General features: G+C 37.2%; 1 protein-coding gene across 1 annotated transcript; it reads right to left on the reverse strand.

The window, feature by feature from the left end:
- Positions 1–245: 245 nt before the first annotated feature.
- On the reverse strand, positions 246–980 carry Polr1H (RNA polymerase I subunit RpI12). The gene has a single exon (XM_081749083.1). It carries the CDS (start codon positions 721–723, stop codon positions 334–336), a length of 390 nt encoding a protein of 129 aa, XP_081605209.1. The 5' UTR covers positions 724–980; the 3' UTR covers positions 246–333.
- Positions 981–1,360: the final 380 nt, after the last annotated feature.

A 1,360-nucleotide genomic window follows, 5' to 3' on the forward strand; every position in this document is an offset into this window, starting at 1 on the left:
TCTGAAGTGAATCTGCATTTCAGCATTCCACATCTTCAACAAAATACATGTTTAAAAGTACCTGTACTGAGTACATTTTCTGAAGAATGAACATACCGATATGATTAATTACTTTGAGAGTCCTAAACTGTATTTGCACCAAAGTTAATAATTTTCTTAATAGCATTTTAATATTATTTGTTGGGGGAATTTTGTGTAACTTTCATGCTTTCGACTGCAAAAAAAAGAAATAATGAAACTCTTGATTTCGTTACATTCTTTTATACAACTGCACTTGAAAAAAACAAATATACACTATGCATCCACTTCTCACTTTCAAGGTGCTTAACAAATTTACGAGTTTTCCGTTTCTTTATACCCACACTTCGTGCATGTGTAAAAAACAGTTTGTCCTTCATCAGCCGAACGGAGCTGCAGAGTTGCATATGCCATTTTGTCGTTGTTGCACTTTGGACATCGTCTTTCAGCAATTGGTCCTTCACTTTCTTTCTTGCTTTTATTTTTCTTCTTTTTCTTACTATCTCCTCCAGAATATGCATCTTTATGATGAAACTGCAATGTATATTCAGATACTACACCTCGAAAAGTTTCTGCCTGCACTCTGAATCTGCACTCAGGAACATAGCACTCGACACCTTCGCTTGAAATTAAAGCTGGTAATATACTGCCACATGCGGGACAGAACTGTGGTCGAGCATTGAACGCACTTCCTGTTTTTATCATGTCTCAAAGACGTGAACACCTCATAAAATATCTTAAACTGTTCATGAAATGTATATTAAATAACGTAATTTACAATCACTGGCTTTAAAAACAAAATTCACATATGACTATAAAGCGTGCTCTTGAAAACACTCGGAAAACACTTAATACTGAAGCTCTTGTCTTGTCGTAGACCAATATCAGTCAAATAGGCCGGTGCACCGGCTCACTAGTCATATGTGCTACTAATGCAAAAATGGTCAAATGTGTACCTCAAACACAGGATTTATGATTCAAAAGCAAAATAGAATAAAATACAGGACACAATTGGGAAAAGGACACAAGTCGGGTAAAGAGTCAAAATCAGGAAAGGTCAAAATCGGAAAGGGAGTTCAATACTGAAGCTCAGAATACATCCTCTTCCACAGTCAGTGTTGCCAACAACCTCTGAAGAAAATAGGCCAGGTGACCTTGAGAAATAAGCTTTATTACGCAAAATATGGTTAGATTTTGAACTGCTAAACTATAACCCACATTGGCGTCTCTGGCATGTAAAATTTGGGGGGGCATCAAAGGAAATGATCTAACTGCTAGTATCTCAGCGGAATTTTAGATTGTCACTTCAAAATATTGGGGGGACGCATCCCCCCGCCGGAGA

The sequence above is a fragment of the Thermobia domestica genome, chromosome 2, assembly GCF_964235325.1.
Source record: "Thermobia domestica chromosome 2, izTheDome1.hap1.1, whole genome shotgun sequence".
Lineage (NCBI taxonomy): Eukaryota > Metazoa > Arthropoda > Insecta > Zygentoma > Lepismatidae > Thermobia > Thermobia domestica.